This window comes from Thermothielavioides terrestris, chromosome 3 (assembly GCF_000226115.1).
Source record: "Thermothielavioides terrestris NRRL 8126 chromosome 3, complete sequence".
Lineage (NCBI taxonomy): Eukaryota > Fungi > Ascomycota > Sordariomycetes > Sordariales > Chaetomiaceae > Thermothielavioides > Thermothielavioides terrestris.
The window spans coordinates 3,420,403-3,437,239 of record NC_016459.1 but is presented as its reverse complement, the minus strand read 5'-3'; the positions used below and the strand labels follow the sequence as shown (position 1 = coordinate 3,437,239).

Genomic DNA, 16,837 nt, shown 5'->3' with positions numbered 1-16,837 from the left:
CCACTAGGCCTAGAAGGAAATTTAGAGCCTCTAGAGTAGCCTGCTAGCCCTAGTACTAGCCGAAGCAAAGGCCTAGGCCTAGGGTATTATAAGTAAGCTAAAGGAGGCTTACTAGGCTAGCGGTCAAGCCGAAGGCCCTGCCTTAGGGCCTACGAACCTGCTTGAACAAGGCCTATAGAAGCTTATAGCTGAAGAGGTTAAAAAGGCCATTGTAGAAACCAACTTATAGAAGATATAGGCCCGAACCTAGGCTGATATAGCCGTGGGAGCCCCTCTAGGGGACTCTGTTGCCCCCTAAAAGGTAGTCCTACCCAAGGCTGCTAGAGAGCTTACGATATATAGGGCCGGTATACTAGCTGAACTAGCTAAGAGGACCCTAGCCTAGGTGATCTAAGCCGTTAACCAAGCTTTAGAAAGGTCTAATGGGGCTATAGCAGCCTAGAAGCTCCCTAGTAGAGATATTATTCTAACTTTTAAGGACCTAGCTACTAAGGAATAGTATTTGGCCAACCGGGAAAAGTGGGTCCCAAAGGCCTTTAGCCTATAGGCTCGAGAGGCTATAAGGACCTTTATAATCCTAGTTAAAGGGGTGCACTGTAAAGACCTAGAAGGGGTCTTAGAGGCTACTTTCCAATAAGAGATTAGCCTCTAAAGCGTTGACAAGGTCAAATTCAGGCTTCTAGTGGCCAAGAGCTATACTAGGGCTACAATCCTTATTGCCTTGGCTAACCAATCTGAGGCTACAAAGGCTTACGAAGAAGGCCTGCTTTAGAGGGCCTAGCTATTCGACTACGAGCTATACTAGCCAACCTTAAACCCTACCTAGTGCTTTAAATATTGGAAGTGGGGGTATATCCAACGCTATTGCCGCAAGGAAGCCCTATGCCCTAGCTATAGAACTAAGGCCTATAGCTAGGAAGGTGGGTAGGCTAAAACAGACTGCCCTACTTGCAAAGGCCTTCGGCTACCCTATTGCCTAGCCTATAGGGGAAAGCACTCGGCCTAGGATAGAGGCTGCCTAGCCTAGGTCTAGGTCAAAGCTAAGGCCTAGGAGGCCTACGCCTACCGACTCTAGACCTTTGCCTAGGCCCTAGCTACTAGGCCTAGTTACCAATCTCAAGATAATAGTCGAATCTTTGCCCTCGACCTAGTTGAACCTAATAGCCCTAGCTTAGCCCAGCTATTAAAACGGCTCTACAGTAGGCCTAGCGGTATAGCAGTTGTAACCTAGGATATAGCTTAGGACCCAATATAGCGCTAGCTCAACTACAACTTCGCAAGTTCGATTCCCACCTAGGGCTTCGCTTTTTAGACTAGCTAGCCTAGCTAGCCACCTAGCTAACCACCTAGCCAACTAGAGGCCTAGAGCCTAACCTAGCCGACTACTTTCGACCGCTTAATAGCGCTATAACTATATAGATCCTATTGTAGAATACCTAGGGTAGCAAAGAGGCGATTAAGTCCCTACTTAAGGAGTCCGATTTCGATATCCTAGCTATCTAAGAACCGTAGATCAACCCGTTTACTAAGTCGACCTACTGCCCTCAAAGCTCCCGATACTACTTGGTCTATAAGCCTAAGGCCTAGGCAGCCTTATATATCACTAAGCGCTATAGGGTTAGCCAATGGGACTATAGTATAGAGGATCTCTAGTGCTAGGTCCGGCTAGAGCAAAGCCTTGAAGTCTAGTCGGTTTATAACCCTCTAGACTCTAAGGAGGTGCTAGGTAGGCTCCTATAGCTGCCTGCTCCTACAGTGCCTATAGTCCTAGCGGGGGACTTCAACCTCTACTACCCCTGTTGGGACTAGTATAGCCGGCTAGATCAAAGGGCTAATAAGCTATTTAATCTAGCTATCTAGTAGGATCTTAAGCTCTATACGCCCTATAGAGCTATAACTTAGGCCCTCTAAGGCTATTGGCTAGCTTGGCCATCGACCATTGACTATATTTAGGCCTCTATAGGCCTATAAGGCACCTACTATAGCCTAAACACTAGGGGGCGGTCCGACCACTACCCCTAGGCCCTTGAAGCCCTAGTATCTAGGCTTAGAGGGTACTAAGATAGCTATCTAATAGGGTAGGCCTAGGGTATAATGCGGAAGGACAAGGTAGAAGCTAAAGCGAAGACCCTACCTATTACAATAGGGCTTGCCTCAAGTGAGCTTACTAAGTAGGCTACAATGGCCTAAGGCCTATAGGAGGCCTTCGATAAGTTAATAGCCGAGCTATAGGCTATTATAAACTATACTACCCCTTAGAAATAGCCTTACTAAGGCTTCTAAGCCCTATAGTAGTCCCTAGAGATCTAAGACCTTTGAAAACAGGCTAGGCAAGCTAAGAAGGCCTATAAGGCAGTCTCTACCCCTAAATACCAAATAAGCTACAACAGGGCTACTAAGGCGCTATCGAAGGCTATTAAGGCCTCTAAAACAGTTAACTAGAGGGCTACCCTCTAGGAGGCTAGTGACAACTAGGCTCTGCTATAGAGGCTAGAAAAGTGGGCCTAGCTTAAGAGCTATACCCTTGTCGACCCCCCTAAGCTCCTAGCCCTCCAAGTGGCCTAGGGGGCCCCTAGCCTAACCACTTTCGAGGCTAAGGCCTAAGCCTTTGTAGACTAGTTTTTCCTAAACCTACCCATCGACCCCTCTGATATTCAAGACCCTAGCCTTGCCTAGGACTAGCTTAGCTAGTTTATTATCGAACAGAGGGTGACATCTAAAGATATTAGCTAAGCCTTGTAGGGCACTACTATATAGAAGGCCCTAGGAGAAGACCTTCTACCCACTGGCCTACTTAAGGCCTATAGCCAACCGCTAGCCTAGATCCTAGCTATATTGGCCACTAGATGCCTATAAGTGGGGTAGTTCCCCCTACACTTTAAAGTAGCTAAAACGGTAGTGCTATAGAAGCCTAGCAAGCCTCTAGTAGCCTACTAAACCCCTACTAGCTATAGGCCTATCGCTCTATTGCCTACTATTAGTAAGGTTATAAAGGAAGTAGTAGCGAAAAGGGTTGTAAAGGCTGCTAAAGCTAATGGCCTACTCTCTAAAGAACAAATGGGCAATAGAGTCTATAGGTCTATAGAGCTAGCAATACGGCTAGTAGTAGCCTAGGTCTAAGAGGCCTAGAGGCAATGGGCAGCGGCCTCGCTCCTATAGCTCGATATCTCTAGGGCCTTCGATATAGTCAACTATCCTAGGCTCCTAGCCACCCTTTCAGACCTTAGCTACCTAAGGTAGCTAGTCTTATAGACTAAGGCTTAGCTAACCGACTGATTAGCTATCCTCTATTTCGATAGGAAGGCTATAGGGCCTATCCCAATAGTGGCAAGGGTCCCCTAAGGCTCCCCTCTATCCCTAGTGCAATTCCTACTCTATATTAGCACCCTATATAGAGTACTAAAAGAGAGGTACCTATATCTAGGCTTAGTAGGGTTTACTAACGATACTAACCTACTTACCTTTAGTAGAACCCTAGAATCCAACGTTTAGTAGTTGGAAAAAGCTTAGGATATATACTTATAGTGGGCTAAAACCTAGGACATAGCCATTGTAGCTAAAAAAAGCGAACTAGTACACTTTAACAAAGGCTATCGGCAATAGGCTATCCTAGTGCACATAGCTCTACTATAGGGGGGGGGGGAACTAGGCCTATATAGCTTACCTAGTTGGCTAGGTTCCTAGGAGCTTAGCTAGACTAGAGGTTATAGTGAGGGGCCTATAGAACGGCTATAGAGTATAAGCTATAAACCTAGGAGTACGCTCTAACTAGGATTACTATAAAGACTAAAGGCCCTAGCCTAGCCTAGGCTAGGGAAATCTATACTAAGTGTATATATAGTACTATAGCCTATAGTGCCTCCACTGCCTATACTCCTACCCCCCTCTAGGGCTAGCCCTAAGGCATTGCTAAGAGCCTAGCTAAGGCCTAGAACCGTAGCCTTCGAGTAGTCACTAAGGCCTACTAGGCTATACCTACCTATACCCTCGAGACCAAAGCCTAGGTCCCCCCTCTAGACCTATACTTTAATAAAAGGCTAGTAGACTTTAAGAGGCGAATTCGACAACCGGTCTTTACAGAGGGCCAAAGGCCTATCGACATTATAAACAGGGCTTGCCTTAAGCTCTATAAAAGGTTTAGAAAGCCTAGAGGCTAGAGGGGGCCCTAGAGGGTATAGGGGCCGTAAAAGCTTACAACAGTAGAAAAGTAAGCACTAGCGGCGCTATAGTAGGCTAATTGTAGGCCTACTAGGCAGGCGCTCAGAGAGGCCTAGGAGGAGCGGTGGAAGCAAAGGGTTTAGGTGTAGGGTAGGAAGCCTAGGAGGCTAGTCGACTAGGACCCCCCTAATTACCTCTTTACCAATAGGGCCTTAGCCTAGCATTAAGGCCTAACTAAGGCCTAGAGCTCTCTACTAACCTAGGCTAGGGTAGGGGCTATAGGCCTCCAAGGCTTCCTTTTTAAGGCCTAGGTCCTAGACGTCAATACCCCCCTCTACGTCTACGGTGAAAGTATAGAAACAGTGGAGCACTTAGTAGTCTAGTATAGGTATCCCCCAAGGCCTAGACCCTAGGCACTATAGGCTATACGGATCTACCTAGACCTCTACTACGTACTGTATAGTAGAGGAGCCTAGGCCTACAAGCTTGTAAAGGGGGTAGTTAACTAGCTTCTATAGTTAGGCTAGCTTCTAGAGTATAGGCTAGCTACAAGGCTAGACCTTGCTTAGGAGCCTAGCCTAGGCTAACCCTAGGCTATTGGGCCTACTTAGGTCGGCTACTCTTTTTCCCTTTTCCTTATAGTATTAGGACTCAGACTTGTTCGTTCGTTTTGTTTTTCCTTAATTCTAAAGGTCGGATACAGGTTTTTTATCCAGCCCTCGGAGTATAGTTTTCTTATATATAAGCGGTAGAAGGACTAGCGAGCCTTGGCCAAGGGCATATCGGGGTAGGAAATAATAATAATAATAAAAAAAATACTCTAGTCCTAGATTTATAAGGAACTAGGAAAGCTTCATAGCTATAAATGTGATGTCTAGTCGGATTATAACTATAGAGTAGAGGATTAAGCCTATAAGCTCTTAGTATAGTTTGATCTACTTAAGGGACGCCTCTCCTTCGAACTTACAAAGCTCCTTTATAAGAAGAGGGATATCTAGAACGCTTATAATATTAGAGAGACTATACTTCTTTATAATCTTCTTAATATACTAGTTGTATATAAGCTTTTTATTATTATTATTTCCTACCCCGATATACCCTTAGCTAGGGCTCGCCAGTCCTTCTACCGCTTATATATAGGAAAACCGTGCCCCAAAGGCCAGATGAAAAACCTATATCCTGTCAAAGAGACAGATTGTTGTTATGCTAGAGGAGAAGGTTGGCACTGGAGGGCAGGAGGATGGTTCGGAACAAGGAGGTTGATCGCAAGGATATAAGGTCTTTGGACCCTAGTACTAGTGTGCTTCGTCACAGAGATAGCGTAGCACAGGTGGTGATTATAGTATATGCAAAAATAGATTGAAAAAACAGAGGCTGCGAGTTCAACTTGCAAAAGGATCTATTCAACAATAGGTTCTATCTCGCAAAGCCAGGAGGCATTGCATTACTATATAGACGAAGAACTGTAGTACGTATCTTCAGCTTTGTTTAGGTTACTCGAATGCTCTGAATACTCCGAATGCTCCAACGTAGTTACGAACGCTTAGAGCTAGATCCGAGTATCCTATCGGGATCGAATTAGCTATATTCGGTTAAGTTATAAGAGTATAACGTTTAGATCCAGAGTATAACGTTTGGATATAAACGTTTAGATCCAACGTTGTTCGGATCTAACGGCTTAACTCGGATCTAACGGCTTAAACTCGGATCTCCGACAGCTCAGACCCATTTATCTAGATTTGCTCTTAGTCGCTGTCAAACGTTAAGGTCAACAGCCTTTAACAGTTGTTATCAGTTATCAATAGCTGTTGTTAGCTATCTACAACTGCCAAAGTATAAGTTATAGTACTGCAGTAGTTATATTGTTAAAGAACCTTTAGAAAAAGGGGGTTTATTAGAAAATGCTTAGTATTAGTTATTTATATTGTTATATATTAATATATCCGACCTTTAAAATCAAGGAAAAACAAAACGAACGAGTCTAAGTCTGAGTCCCAATACTATAAGGAAAAGGGAAAAAGAGTAGCCGACCTAAGTAGGCCCAGTAGCCTAGGGTTAGCCTAGGCTAGGCTCCTAAGCAAGGTCTAGCCTTGCGGCTAGCCTATACTCTAGAAGCTAGCCTAACTATAGAAGCTAGTTAACTACCCCCTTTATAAGCTTGTAGGCCTAGGCTCCTCTACTATACAGTACGTAGTAGAGGTCTAAGTAGGTCCGTATAGCCTATAGTGCCTAGGGTCTAGGCCTTGGGGGATACCTATACTAGACTACTAAGTGCTCCACCGTTTCTATACTTTCACCATAGGCGTAGAGGGGGGTATTGACGTCTAGGACCTAGGCCTTAAAAAGGAAGCCTCGGAGGCCTATAGCCCCTACCCTAGCCTAGGTTAGTAGAGAGCTCTAGGCCTTAGTTAGGCCTTAATGCTAGGCTAAGGCCCTATTGGTAAAGAGGTAATTAGAGGGGTCCTAGTCGACTAGCCTCCTAGGCTTCCTACCCTACACCTAAACCCTTTGCTTCCACCGCTCCTCCTAGGCCTCTCTGAGCGCCTGCCTAGTAGGCCTACAATTAGCCCACTATAGCGCCGCTAGTGCTTGCTTTTCTACTGTTGTAAGCTTTTACAGCCCCTATACCCTCTAGGGCCTCCTCTAGCCTCTAGGCTTTCTAAACCTTTTATAGAGCTTAAGGCAAGCCCTATTTATAATGTCGATAGGCCTTTGGCCCTCTGTAAAGACCGGTTGTCGAATTCGCCTCTTAAAGTCTACTAGCCTTTTATTAAAGTATAGGTCTAGAGGGGGGACCTAGGCTTTGGTCTCGAAGGTATAGGTAGGTATAGCCTAGTAGGCCCTAGTGACTACTCGAAGGCTATAGTTCTAGGCCTTAGCTAGGCTCTTAGCAATGCCTTAGGGCTAGCCCTAGAGGGGGGTAGGAGTATAGGCAATAGAGGCACTATAGGCTATAGCACTACGTATACACTTAATATAGATTTCCCTAGCCTAGGCTAGGCTAGGGCCTTTAGTCTTTATAGTAATCCTAGTTAGAGCGTACTCCTAGGTTTATAGCTTACACTCTATAGCCGTTCTATAGGCCCCCCACTGTAACCTCTAGTCTAGCTAAGCTCCTAGGAACCTAGCCAACTAGGTAAGCTATATAGGCCTAGTTCCCCCCCCCCCCTATAGTAGAGCTATATGCACTAGGATAGCCTATTGCCGATAGCCTTTGTTAAAGTGCACTAGTTCGCTTTTTTTAGCTATAAAGGCTATACCCTAGGTTTTAGCCTACTATAGGCATATATCCTAGGCTTTTTCCAACTACTAAACGTTAGCTTCTAGGGTTCTACTGAAGGCAAGTAGGTTAGTATCGTTAGTAAACCCTACTAAGCCTAGATATAGGTACCTCTCTTTTAGTACTCTATATAAGGTACTAATATAGAGTAGGAATTACACTAGGGATAGAGAGGAGCTTTAGGGGACCCCTACCACTATTGGGATAGGCCCTATAGCCTTCCTATCGAAATAGAGGATAGCTAATCGGTCGGTTAGCTAAGCCTTAGTCTATAAGACTAGCTACCTTAGGTAGCTAAGGTCTGAAAGGGTAGCTAGGAGCCTAGGATAGTTGACTATATCGAAGGCCCTAGAGATATCGAGCTATAGAAGCGAGGCCGCTGCTCGTTGCCTCTAGGCCTCTTAGACCTAGGCTACTACTAGCTATATTGCTAGCTCTATAGACCTATAGGCTCTATTGCCTATTTGTTCTTTAGAGAGTAGGCCGTTGGCTTTAGCAGCCTCTACAACCCTCTTCGCTACTACTTCCTTTATAACCTTGCTAATAGTAGGCAATAGAGCGATAAGCCTATAGCTAGCGAGGGTCTAGTAGGCTGCTAGAGGCTTGCTAGGCTTCTATAGTACTACCGTTTTAGCTACTTTGAAACGTAGGGGGAACTACCCTACCTATAAATATCTAGTGGCCAATATAGCTAGGATCTAGGCCAGTGGTTAGCCACAGGCCTTGAGCTAGCTAGTAGGTAGGAGGTCTTCTCCTAGGGCCTTCTATAAAGCAATGCCTTATAGGGCTCGGCTAATGTCCTTAGGTATTACCTTCTATTCGATAGTAAACTAGCTAGGCTAGTCCTAGGCAAGGCTAGGGTCCTAGATATCAGAGAGGTCGATAGGTAGGTTTAGGAAAAACTAGTCTATAAGGGCTTAGGCCTTGGCCTCGAAGGTGGTTAGGCTAGGGGCCCCCTAGGCTACTTAGAGGGCTAGGAGCTTAGGGGGGTCGATAGGGGCATAGCTCTTAAGCTAAGCCCACTTTTCTAGCCTCTATAGCAGAGCCTAGTTGTCGCTAGCCTCCTAGAGAGTAGCCCTCTAGTTGGCTATTTTAGAGGCCTTAATAGCCCTCGACAACGCCTTAGTGGCCCTATTGTAGCTTGTCTAGTGTTCAGGGGTGAGAACTGCCTTATAGGCTCTCTTAGCCTGCCTAGCTTACTTTCGAAGATCTTAGATCTCTAGGGACTACTATAGGGCTTAGAAGCCTTAGTAGAGCCGCTTCTAGGAGGTAGTATAGTTTGCAATAGCCTATATCTCAGCTATTAACTTGTCGAAGGCTTCCTATAAGCCTTAGGCCGTTATAGCCTATTTAGCAAGCTCATCTAAGGTAAGCCCTATTGTAATAGGCAAGGTCTTCGCTTCGGCTTCTACCTCGTCCTTCCGCATTATACCCTAGGCCTACCCTATTGGATAGCGATCCTAGTACCCTCTAGGCCTAGACACTAGGGCTTCGAAGGCCTAGAGGTAGTGGTTAGACCGCCCTATAGTATCTAGGCTATAGTAGGTGCTTTATAGGCCTATAGAGGCCTAAATATAGTCAATAGTCGATAGCCGAGCTAGCCAACGGCCTTAGGGGGCCTAAGTTATAGCTTTATAGGGCGTATAGAGCTCAAGATCCTACTAGATAGCTAGATTAAGCAGCTCGTTAGCCCTTCGATCTAGCTAGCTATACTGGTCCCAATAGGGGTGGTAGAAGTTGAAGTCCCCCGCTAGGACTATAGGCACTATAGAGGCAGGCAGCTACAGGAGCCTGCCTAGCACCTCCTTAGAGTCTAGAGGGTTGTAGACCGACTAGACCTTAAGGCCCTGCTCTAGCCGGACCTAGCACTAGAGATCCTCTATACTATAGTCCCATTGGCTAACCCTATAGCGCTTGGTGATATATAGGGCTGCCTAGGCCTTAGGCTTGTAGGCCAAGTAGTATCGGGAGCTTCGAGGGCAGTAGGTCGACTTAGTAAATGGGTTGATCCACAGTTCTTGGATAGCTAGGATATCGAAATCGGACTCCTTAAGCAGGAACTTAATCGCCTCTTTGCTGCCCTGAGTATTCGACGATAGGATCTGTATAGTCATAGCGCCATTGGGTGGTCGAGAGTGGTCGGCTAGGTTAGGCTCTAGGGGAATATAACTTTCTTTTACTCTCCTAGATAGCTAAGAGTATAAGATATTCCTTATATATAGCTTTAAGCTTAGTAGTAACCTCTTATTTAGTAGAAGCTAGGGCTTAGCCTATAAGAATATCTAATTCCTTAGTATACTTTTTATAAAGCTTTTCGACTGCTTTATCCTCTAAAGGAACTTTTAGTCGTTTATTCTAAGGCTTGTTAGGAGTATCTAGATTATATTCGTCCTAGATGCTATTGCTTATAGCTATATGCTTAAGCTCTATAAACTACTTAGTCTAATCTATATAGGACTAGAGTATAATAGTTGAGCTGCTCTTAGTGGTTATTATATTGAGATATAGGGTATAAGAAAAGGAGAGAGTGAGAGAGAGCTTACTATAGGTTACTAGCTATATACAATTATAGAGCGTCTAGGCTTATAACTAATATACTATAGCGAGCTGCGAGGTATAGATACAACGGTAGGATTATAGTAGAGCATTGGAATGCAAAGAGAGTACGTTGTTCCAGTACAAAAGAGAGCTAAAGACTGAACAGAGTATGGTATATATATACCCAGGAGTGGGGAAACTATGGCTAGTGCGCTATGCCAAGCTCTGAGCCCCCTACCCCTGACGTGACAGTGTGTAACTGTGTAATTATTCGGTCTACTTTAGCTAGGTCCTCCCATTTGCCTAACTACCTTGATTCCTTGTTCTTGCAATTTTCAAGCTCACTGTGCCATGAATCCCGGCCCGCCCCGTATCCTCAAAACATGTGCACCCTCGTCGCCGAATGGAACATGGCCGGCAGGAAGTTCCTGTTGTCGTTCATGTTCTCCACTGCCGCCCGCAGGCTCTTTGGCGTCCGCTTGAGCACCGCGGTCGCCAGAGTCTTGTCCAGGTGGTCGGCCCGCATCTCGAGGAACTTCTCCATGGCAGCCAGAAGCGTGAACTCGCCGAGTGCCTTGGCAGCCAACTTGCCATGCTCCAGGACCTTTGCTAGGGGATGGTCTGATTTTCCCTTCTCATCGTCCGAATCATCACTCTCCTCGTCAGCACCCTTTGCATCATGCTCGCCTTCTTTCTCTCCCGCCGGCCCCCCTGACGGCTTGCCTCCCAGGACGGATCCCACTCCTTTCGCAGCTATATCCAAGCCCTGCCTCGCCAGTTCACTCCCCGCGATCAACTTCTCCTCCCCTTCCCTATTCATTGCCCTGCTCGTGATATAATCCCTCAGGATATAGCACATCTTGCGCTTCTTCCGATCCATGTACGTCTGCCAGGCATTGACCAAGCCCGGCTCGGGGGCCGCCTCGTGGAAGTTTATGGCGCCGGTGGCGATGCGGTGCCCGTAGAACTGCCCGCGCCCGGGACCCAGCTCCAGATGGCAGAGGAACCAGTTGGCGCCCGGCGCGCCCGAGAAACGCGCCAGCACCCACTCGCCCGCGACCAGCTCGAGCTGCGGCTCCTGGATGAAATCGATCATCCGGCTGACGTGGCGTTCCTCGGCCGTGTTGCTCTCACCTTCGTCGTCGGCCGGGTTCTGAGCCACCGCCACCACCTCCTCCTTCTGCTCCGCGCCGCCAGCGCCTTTCCCCTTCTTCGACTCCGTGGCCGGCTTACCCGGCTGGGTCCCCGTCCCACCACCCGGGCCGCCGGCGCCGGCGGTGCTGGCGGTGGTCTTTACAGTCAGGTCCTTGCGCAGCCTCTCGAAGCGCTTCTCGCCCGCGTCGCGGTCCTGCTCGTGCAGCACGCGCGCCTCGATCGACTCGATCACGTCGAGCTCCTGCTCGAGGATGCGCCGCGCGCACGCGAAGCTGGTCACGACGCGCGCGAAGCCCGTGCTGATGGAGCACCACCCGGAGATGCGCGCGTCCGGGCCGGGGGCCGCCGCGATCTGCCGCCGCAGCTTGTCCGCGTCGATCATGGTCACGATGACGCGCTGGATGTCCAAGAGGCCTTCGATGCCCGAGTTGGTGACGATGATGGGGTTGGGCGAGATGGTGTCTTGGTTGTGCTGCTGCTGGAGTAAGGGTTGTTGGGGTTTGAAGGTATCGCTGGGAGGGCCGCCGTCAGACGCGTCGATGGATTGCTCGACGGTGATGGATTCGATCTCCGGAGGAAGTTTCTGCTTAATGCGCTGCTCTGTTGGGCTGGACAGGTAATCCATCACTGCGCGATCGAGGGCGTGCCATGACGGCTGCGCTGGCAGAGTCGCGGCCTCCTCGTAGGGCGGTGGCGGAGCGGGGGAGACATCCGCAGGCTCTGGATCCGGGAGCTCTTCAACTGGCTCGTTCTCGACGGGGTTGGAGCCCTTCCTGGAGAGCCCGAAGGAGGCTTTTTTCATGGTACTTCCAAGCGAAGTTTTCGATGTCTTCTTGGCAGAGGTTTCCGAAGCCTCGCCCCCCGCGCCCAGAGAGGGCCGTGTTAAAGAGACCTTTTTCTCCTTCAGACTGAAGGAAGTGTTCTGCCGCGTCGATGCCACTGAAGGCAGCTTGAAACGGGATGACCCGCTGCCGGAGGGCCCAGAAGATGAGGCAGAGCCCGCACCTCCTGGCTCCTGCGCCCCCTCCTTTTTCCGCGCGGCCCGCTCTTCTCTCTCCCTCTGCTCCTTTATGCAGAGCTCTCGGACGTACCCGATGATCTTGCCAAAGGCATCCAGCTGCGGCTTGAGCTCTTTGTAGGTGTTGAACTGGATTAGCTGCACGATCCGCTCAATCCATCTCAAGGGAAGGCTCTTGTGCTCCTTTTCCTTGGCGAGCTTGATGGCGCTGCGCAGTGTTTGAATGACGCTGTTGTAGGTCGCCAACACCTCGTCCATGTTGTCCTGGACCTTGGCGGAGAGGAGGAGATTGTACCGTCTGCTCCGATCCTCCTGGTTCCCGTAGGCCGTGTGCGAGACGGGATACATCGACCTCCCGCGGATCGGACTGCCCATCTCCATCCCGGTCCAGTTGAACACCGAGACGTCGTTGCGGGTAATGACCACCTCATCGAGCAGTCGAGACAGCGCTTTGGTGTAGCCCTCCGCTGGAAAGGTGCGGAAGCGGACGTCCAGGATGCCCATCAGCGCGTACGCTCTGTCGGTCGGAACCGTAGCATACCGACTTCCCGACACTTCCAAAACGCTCTGGGCTGGGAAGCCGGTTCTGCACGTTCCTGTCTGCCAGGCCTCGAGCTGTTGGATCTGCCCGAACTCGGCGACGTACTTCCGGTCAGCGAGGACGAGTTCCCGAGTCTCCGCGACCAGACACTGAAGGACGAGGTTGATCGCGTGCTGTGCGACTTCTTCCTTCCTGCCCTCCTCACTGAGGTGCGCACGGAGCAACGCGATGTCTGGTTCTGGGAGGTATTCCTTCAATCGGAGAAGGAGGGTTTCTATCAGTCTGAGAAGCAGCTGGCCGTTCTCATTGTCCCTTATCTCGCCCTGAGTCAAGTCTGCCGAGGCGAGGTAGACCGCCCGAGCCAGCTCGGATGTCGCCGTCTCCGTGGTGAGGTCGCCGGGAATGTTAACCCCGAGGCCCTGGAGGAGAGCGATGAGCTGGATGGCCCTCTCGATATTTTCGGTTCCATCGCCTGCGGTTTCCTTCCTTTCCGTGGGCTGTTGGAGCCGTTGCGCCACCCTCGCAACCTCGTGCTCGCCCAGGATGGTCTTTAGACTGGCAGCGTCCAAGAATCCTTGCAAGTTGTGGGCGGCGGTCGATGGCATGAAGATGTTCCCGCTGTCCCCCCGGGTGTGCAAAGAGATGAAAGGGATCAGGTAGTAAAAGTATCCCAGGTTCTCCACCGGTCGGCTCAGGGGTTCCCAGTTGGAGTTGGCATAGAAAGTCGTCTTGCTCATCACCAGCTCCTGGAGCGTCCAAGCCCGTGTGGACCACTCCAACCCGGACCCCTTGATGGCCGCAAAGTCCGCGATGTTTGCCATCGACTGCTGCGGACCGGCCACCTCGGGTGCGCACCTCCCAGCCTCGAAACAACGCCAATCCTGCACGGCGTCCAAAGCGTTGGAGGGAGTGTCCAGCAGCACCAGCGTGTACTCGGCTTTGGCGTACCAGTCGCCCATCAGGGACAGCGATTGGGAGGTCTCGTCGCCGTTGGTCTTGTCGATGCAGCACGTGTCCGTCCACAAGTAGCATCGCTCCCGCCGGTGGAAAAGTTTGGTCTTGAAGATGTGGTCCGCATGCTGGATTGCCCGCTGGATCTTGATGGCCGATTTCCATCTTTGGATGCGGCGAACCAGCTCGTCGAGCGCATCTCGCAGGTGACGATGTTTCCGGAAGAACTCGATGTCGACCTCCGCTTGGTTGTGCGCCGTCTGCGCGGCCTGACTCTTCGCCAGGGCCCGCTCGAGTGCGGTCTGAGCCATCTTGACGACGTCGCTGCCGACATCGTTCCGCGATAGCGGCTCGGTGGAAAGATCCACTGCATTCTTGCCCAGGTGCTGCTCCATCTTCTCCTCAACTTGTTCCCGCATCTCTGCGAGGAGGTCGCTGAATAACTTGCACTCCATCCGGGCAAAATGCAGCTTGGATCTAGCCGAATGTTCGGCTTCAATTGCCCATCCGAGTCTGTTTTCAGCAGCCTGGGCCTGAAGACGGCGGTCAAGAAGGCCGCCGATGTCGACATCCTGGCCCGCGTGGGCCACTCCGTCCTTGACGCCGAGTTCTCGTATCAAACGCTCCTGTTCCTCAAGGTCGAGCTTGCATTGCTCCAAGACCAACTCCATGTCGCTCTTTCTGCTGGAGTCCTCTGCACCGCGACCGTCTCGGGTGGCCTCCCTGGCGCGCTCGAGCTCCTTTGCGCGCGCATCTTTGATGTAGCTGAGCGTGAACTCTTCTCCCTTCCACCGGTGAGACAGCATGCAATACTGGCCCCGCACGCCGATGGCCGGGAACTCCACGAGGTTGCCAGTTTCGACGTCGAACATGCGAAAGGGCATTTGGTCCGCAGGGAGGTCGGCAGTTCCCAGGAACTCGACGTCCGATAAGCCGGCGACGGCATTGTCCTGGTCAGGCACAAACTCCGGCTTGACCCAAGGCACAAAAAAGAGCTTCAACAGGGATTGGAGCTTCTGTGGACTCTCGCCGATGTCCTTGAAGACCTTGGCGAGCATGGCAGGCGTCACATCTTTCTCCTCCAGCATCTCAAACGCTTTGCCAAGCACATTGCTCTGCGCCTTGATGGCGCCCAAGGGGAAGGCCATGTTGCTGCAGTGTCAAAGAACAGCAATAAAAAAAAATGGAAGTGTGTCTTTGGAGAATCAAGAGTCACTCAGAGATGGTTCAGGGGCGCCGAGTCGTCAACCATCAAGAGAACTGCAGTTCAAGAGGAAGACAAGTTCAGCAGTCAAAAGGTGTTATCAAGCAATGTTGAGTCGCCGCCTGGCACACGGGGGATCCGTGTTGACGCCCGAAGCGGTTGGGCCGAGTGTAGGCTCCCAATGCCTCCAACGCAGTACATACCATCACACAAACCAAATAATGTACAGCCTCCCTAGCGCACTGCAAGTCCGCAGCTGGCATATCACCGACGGCGATCGGTGTTTTTGTTCTACCAGCCATTGGGCCATGCCCCTCTCCACGGTGGTTTTTCAGCTGCCATCGTGCAAGGCCTGACCCAATGACTCAAGGGCGCAGCGTATGTCAACTACTGGATTCGGAATGGCGTTGACGCCTTACGCCCGCGTGAGATTGCACTTGAAAACCTCCCAAGCAATGGAAATTCAGCGTTTCCGCGGTTTGCGACGTGGCTAGCTCAGGAGCAGGCGCTGGCAAGAGAGCCCAGGTGCCGATGAGCCGCGAGCATCAAGCAGGAAAGCACGCAGCCGGTCTCTTCGGCTGATCTGTAAACTTTGCTCTTGACCCTTGATCAACGTTTCAGGCCCAGCAGACTCTCACTTTCCCCTCGCCGACACGCAGTCCAGCATCCGTGGCGGTATCACAGTTCTGTGCCCTCTGGCAGCCCCCTTTCCCCTGGTCAGCTTGGTTCTGATAACGCGATGGCTTCGTACCACCGAGTTCTCCAAGTGCATGGTCGATCGGTCAACCAAAAGAGTGTCGAATGCGATTAGTAGGTGGATGCACCAGCAGTTGAGAAGAGAGGGCTTACACGGCACAGTGACATCCACCCCTGGGACATCATGATCAACGGCAAGCGATGGGCTGGCAAGGTTCGGCTGGTGGGCTTTGTCGACTCGTTCTACCTCATTTGCTACTCGGGAGTGTCGAGATTCGAACACGGCATCGTGGTGTACAGTCCGTCTTGTCCCCCTTCGGCCGGGTCATGATTATCAGGGGTTTGCTAACACCAAGAAGAGGACGACGATGCTATCCGCACCACGCTGCAAGAGGCCAAGATCGACGCTGCAGCGATTGGCCTTGAAGTCGTGAACAAAGCCAAAGCCGAGCAGGGCGAAGGCAATGATTTTGTTCCCTTGATCCCCATGTCGTCATCTCTAAAGTATCCAAAGATGAACGGAACCTGACCACCCCCGTCAAAACACAGAACTGCCGAGATACTTCAACTTCGAGAGCGTGAAGGGCGGACTCGACTACAGAATCACCAGTCTCGGCCACCCGGTCAGCCTCAAAACCAAGTACGCCTCCTCGTCGCTGCAGCGGTACGACATCAAGCTGTACAAGGGTCGGGACACAGTGATGAAGAGTACGTTGCATTCTCCGGTCAAGGGCAATGCATACCGTACCCAGCGGCCCTCAACTAGCGGCTGACACGTCCGACCACCTTTTGATTTGCAGAGCGCATCCGCCGCGGCGTCACCCAGCACGGCTTGTACGACCAGATCCACGACGCCGTCCGGCTGGGAATCATCACCCACGCCGAGCTGATGGGAATGATCATCGGCAAGACCTACGGCGGTTCAGTGCTGGGAGACGTGACGTCCAAGTACCTGGATGGGCTCGCTGGCGGCAAGGGATCGAAGAACCTGGCTCTAACTGGAGAGCGGGCATGATCAACGGGAAGAGAAGCTAGCATCAGTAGAATTAGATGCTCCAGAAGACTGTGGCGAGAGCAAAGAACTAGGGATATATCTCGACAGCACGCACGCCACAGCCGAGGGACCCGATGCGTGAGGACAGTTGCATGCCTTTAACCCACTAATGCTTGCGCTAGATTACAGCTAATCATTCGCGGGTTTTGTCTTCCCTTGCAAGGTTGGAGTAGCTGCCGTTGGCATCCATGACTCTTCCCCCATCCCAGGCGTCCGAACGGAGCGCAAAAGAATTAAATGAA

The 16,837-nt window shown here is 50.6% G+C and overlaps 2 protein-coding genes across 2 annotated transcripts; one reads left to right on the top strand and one right to left on the bottom strand.

The window, feature by feature from the left end:
- Window positions 1–10,909: 10,909 nt before the first annotated feature.
- THITE_125079 (uncharacterized protein) lies at window positions 10,910–14,729 on the bottom strand (the record flags this gene model as incomplete). The annotated part of the gene is made up of 3 exons (XM_003654524.1): window positions 10,910–11,054; window positions 11,194–12,032; window positions 12,072–14,729. The coding sequence occupies 3 exons, from the start codon at window positions 14,727–14,729 to the stop codon at window positions 10,910–10,912; spliced, it is 3,642 nt and encodes a 1,213-aa protein (XP_003654572.1).
- Window positions 14,730–15,584: 855 nt separating this feature from the next.
- Window positions 15,585–16,556, top strand: THITE_52270 (uncharacterized protein; the record flags this gene model as incomplete). Its single annotated transcript, XM_003654523.1, has 4 exons — window positions 15,585–15,655; window positions 15,704–15,840; window positions 16,091–16,249; window positions 16,342–16,556. 4 exons carry the CDS (start codon window positions 15,585–15,587, stop codon window positions 16,554–16,556), a joined length of 582 nt encoding a protein of 193 aa, XP_003654571.1.
- Between the last annotated feature and the right edge of the window lie 281 nt (window positions 16,557–16,837).